Genomic DNA, 4,557 nt, shown 5'->3' with positions numbered 1-4,557 from the left:
ATTTGCATGCACATCTTGTGGTTTTGCAGAAAACTTCATCCGCGTCTACCAAAAGATGCATGTGCATGCTTAAAACGCGTTTTCGCACAAATCCGTGCGCGGGTGCTAAAAAGAGCAGCATCGGCATGCTTAGCACGTCGTTTGGTAGAAATCCACGTGCGCGTTCTGCCAAAAGCACCATTTGCATGCACATCTTGTGGTTTTGCAGAAAACTTCATCCGCGTCTACCAAAAGATGCATGTGCATGCTTAAAACGACCCCTTAACCGTTTTGGACGAGCTGTGCTCGTCCTTGCCAGGCCGTCCCCAAACCGTTTTGGACGAGTGTAGCTCGTCCGCGCTGAATACGTTCTTCCCTCCAGCGTTTCGGACGAGCGGCGCACGTTTGTGGCGTAGCTTGCATTTTTACTCGACAGATGGCAGCACTGACCGCTTAATTTCTTTTTCTTCAACCGCGTAAACTTTTTTTTTCGTAGGGCAACCTTGGTTTTAAAATGGCATCCAGTGGAGGCGACACGTGTATTGCTGGCCCGTCTTCTCGGAAACGGCGCTTTTCTTCGTCGTCATCTTCGTCAGACGATGGTGATTCAGACACTGATGTGTACATTGTTTCAGGGAGCGAGGATGACAGTGATGATGTTGTACTCAGCAGCTCTTCTGATGAAGAAGATGATTGCTCGGAAGCGAACTATGCGAGCGCGCGTCAGTGGATGAAGATCGACGTCACGAACATTCCTACACGACCTCCTCGGTTTCCTTTTCTGGCAGTTCCCGGTAAGACGTTCACTATAAGCTCGCCTGGTGACTTGCTTGAATATATTCAGCGTTTCCTCGATGATGAACTCATTTCAATGGTGGTCGAAGAAACTAACCGCAATGCTGCTGAGAAGGTGAAGGGCTGCGGTCCGTGTGAGCATAGCCGCGTCAAAAAATGGGTGCCGGTGACTGAGGAGGAGATGTGGGTGTTTCTTGGTCTCTTGCTGTTGCAAGGAATTGTGCAGAAGCCACGACAGGATTGGTATTGGTCCAGGAACAAGCTCTTATTCACACCTATTTTCGGAGAGGTGATGAGTGGCAACCGGTTTCAGCTCCTGATGCGGATGCTGCACTTTGCTGATAATTCCAGTATCAGCGACCTTAGCAGTCACCCGCAGCCGAAGCTGCACAAGATATGGCCGTTTCTGGTTCGGTTGTTGAAGAACTATCGCTCAGCCTACGTACCGGAGCGAGACATATCCATTGATGAAAGCCTTATGCTCTACAAAGGAAGGCTTGGCTGGGTACAGTACATTCCCCTCAAGAGAGCCAGATTTGGCCTGAAATTTTTCATGCTTTGTGAGGCGTCATCGGGGTACGTGTGGGATGTTATCATCTACACAGGAAAAGGCACCAACCTCGGCACACCAGCAAATGTCGACCCTACGTCTCCAATGGGAACGAAAGTGGTGATGAAGCTTCTGGAGCCCTTGCTAGGCAAAGGCTACTGCCTGACCGTAGATAATTTTTATACGTCACCAGAGCTCGTCGACCTCCTCCTCCTGAACCGCACAGATGTCTATGGCACAGTCAGAGCAAATAGAAAAGACATGCCTCCCGAATTCCGCACACAGAAGCTGAAAAAGGGAGAGATCCAAGCTTACCAGCGCGGTAAGTGTGTCGCCCTCCAATGGCGCGACAAAAAAGTAGTGACTGTCCTGAGCACTGTGCACAGCGCAAACATGGAGACGTTCAAAGACTCGAAAGGGAGGGACGTGACAAAGCCAAGCATCGTGCGGGACTACAACCACACAATGGGCGGTGTCGACAAGTCAGACCAGATGCTGGCGAACTACCCTGTCCCCAGAAAACGGCAGAAAATATATTACAAGAAGATTTTTCGCCACTTGCTTGATGAGTTGACATTTAACTCCTTTGTTTTGTATCAAAAGGAAGGAGGGAAGATGAACCACCTCGACTTCCGCCTCGCCCTTATTGAAGCAATCTTCAATAGGTACCTCGACCCCGCGCGAAAGATAAAGCGTGGCCGGCCTTCTGGCGTACTTGATCCCATACGACTTCAAGAGAGGCACTTTCCAGCTTACATCCCTCCAACCGAAAACAAGGCAACTCCAACCAGGAAATGCTTCATTTGCTGCAAAAAGCAAGGAGACAAAGGCCGGAAAATTAGGAAGGAAACACGATTTTGGTGCAAGAGCTGCAACAAACCGCTATGCGTGATCCCTTGTTTTGAGATTTACCACACCGTCCCAATGCTTCCTCGGTGAAGCAATCAACTTTTTGTCACCACAACTCAGTGAAAGAGTTCAGAAATCGGTGGCTGTGGTCATTCTTTAATTTTTATTGTTCATTACCAGCAGAAAGTTCCTTTTCTTTTTTCTGAGAAACAATAAACTTGAATATGCTACTTTGACTTCGTGTTTGCTTTAAATATTTTTTTAAGATCGAATACATGCTTTTTATTGCAATAATAATCGAAATCAGGAATAAAAAAAATAAGCAGTTTTGTGGAGAAATTCGTTGATATAAAAAAACGGTGAAGGGGTTAAAACGCGTTTTCGCACAAATGCGTGCGCGGGTGCTAAAAAGAGCAGCATCGGCATGCTTAGCACGTCGTTTGGTAGAAATCCACGTGCGCGTTCTGCCAAAAGCACCATTTGCATGCACATCTTGTGGTTTTGCAGAAAACTTCATCCGCGTCTACCAAAAGATGCATGTGCATGCTTAAAACGCGTTTTCGCACAAATGCGTGCGCGGGTGCTAAAAAGAGCAGCATCGGCATGCTTAGCACGTCGTTTGGTAGAAATCCACGTGCGCGTTCTGCCAAAAGCACCATTTGCATGCACATCTTGTGGTTTTGTAGAAAACTTCATCCGCGTCTACCAAAAGATGCATATGCATGCTTAAAACGCGTTTTCGCACAAATCCGTGCGCGGGTGCTAAAAAGAGCAGCATCGGCATGCTTAGCACGTCGTTTGGTAGAAATCCACGTGCGCGTTCTGCCAAAAGCACCATTTGCATGCACATCTTGTGGTTTTGCAGAAAACTTCATCCGCGTCTACCAAAAGATGCATGTGCATGCTTAAAACGCGTTTTCGCACAAATGCGTGCGCGGGTGCTAAAAAGAGCAGCATCGGCATGCTTAGCACGTCGTTTGGTAGAAATCCACGTGGGCGTTCTGCCAAAAGCACCATTTGCATGCACATCTTGTGGTTTTGCAGAAAACTTCATCCGCGTCTACCAAAAGATGCATGTGCATGCTTAAAACGCGTTTTCGCACAAATCCGTGCGCGGGTGCTAAAAAGAGCAGCATCGGCATGCTTAGCACGTCGTTTGGTAGAAATCCACGTGCGCGTTCTGCCAAAAGCACCATTTGCATGCACATCTTGTGGTTTTGCAGAAAACTTCATCCGCGTCTACCAAAAGATGCATGTGCATGCTTAAAACGCGTTTTCGCACAAATCCGTGCGCGGGTGCTAAAAAGAGCAGCATCGGCATGCTTAGCACGTCGTTTGGTAGAAATCCACGTGCGCGTCGTGCCAAAAGCACCATTTGCATGCACATCTTGTGGTTTTGCAGAAAACTTCATCCGCGTCTACCAAAAGATGCATGTGCATGCTTAAAACGCGTTTTCGCACAAATGCGTGCGCGGGTGCTAAAAAGAGCAGCATCGGCATGCTTAGCACGTCGTTTGGTAGAAATCCACGTGCGCGTTCTGCCAAAAGCACCATTTGCATGCACATCTTGTGGTTTTGCAGAAAACTTCATCCGCGTCTACCAAAAGATGCATGTGCATGCTTAAAACGCGTTTTCGCACAAATCCGTGCGCGGGTGCTAAAAAAGCAGCATCGGCATGCTTAGCACGTCGTTTGGTAGAAATCCACGTGCGCGTTCTGCCAAAAGCACCATTTGCATGCTCATCTTGTGGTTTTGCAGAAAACTTCATCCGCGTCTACCAAAAGATGCATGTGCATGCTTAAAACGCGTTTTCGCACAAATCCGTGCGCGGGTGCTAAAAAGAGCAGCATCGGCATGCTTAGCACGTCGTTTGGTAGAAATCCACGTGCGCGTTCTGCCAAAAGCACCATTTGCATGCACATCTTGTGGTTTTGCAGAAAACTTCATCCGCGTCTACCAAAAGATGCATGTGCATGCTTAAAACGCGTTTTCGCACAAATCCGTGCGCGGGTGCTAAAAAGAGCAGCATCGGCATGCTTAGCACGTCGTTTGGTAGAAATCCACGTGCGCGTTCTGCCAAAAGCACCATTTGCACGCACATCTTGTGGTTTTGCAGAAAACTTCATCCGCGTCTACCAAAAGATGCATGTGCATGCTTAAAACGCGTTTTCGCACAAATGCGTGCGCGGGTGCTAAAAAGAGCAGCATCGGCATGCTTAGCACGTCGTTTGGTAGAAATCCACGTGCGCGTTCTGCCAAAAGCACCATTTGCATGCACATCTTGTGGTTTTGCAGAAAACTTCATCCGCGTCTACCAAAAGATGCATGTGCATGCTTAAAACGCGTTTTCGCACAAATCCGTGCGCGGGTGCTAAAAAGAGCA

General features: G+C 48.1%; 1 protein-coding gene across 1 annotated transcript; it reads left to right on the top strand.

The window, feature by feature from the left end:
* The first annotated feature begins 262 nt into the window (after positions 1-262).
* On the top strand, positions 263-2,409 carry LOC140214456 (piggyBac transposable element-derived protein 4-like). Its single transcript, XM_072285815.1, has one exon. It carries the CDS (start codon positions 494-496, stop codon positions 2,261-2,263), a length of 1,770 nt encoding a protein of 589 aa, XP_072141916.1. The 5' UTR covers positions 263-493; the 3' UTR covers positions 2,264-2,409.
* Positions 2,410-4,557: the final 2,148 nt, after the last annotated feature.

Source organism: Dermacentor andersoni, unplaced genomic scaffold (genome assembly GCF_023375885.2).
Source record: "Dermacentor andersoni unplaced genomic scaffold, qqDerAnde1_hic_scaffold ctg00000047.1, whole genome shotgun sequence".
Lineage (NCBI taxonomy): Eukaryota > Metazoa > Arthropoda > Arachnida > Ixodida > Ixodidae > Dermacentor > Dermacentor andersoni.
This window is presented reverse-complemented; position numbering and strand designations above follow the sequence as displayed.

Excerpts from the sequence above, each read along its gene's own strand:
- LOC140214456 (XM_072285815.1), top strand. The coding sequence starts at position 494 with ATGGCATCCAGTGGAGGCGACACGTGTATTGCTGGCCCGTCTTCTCGG.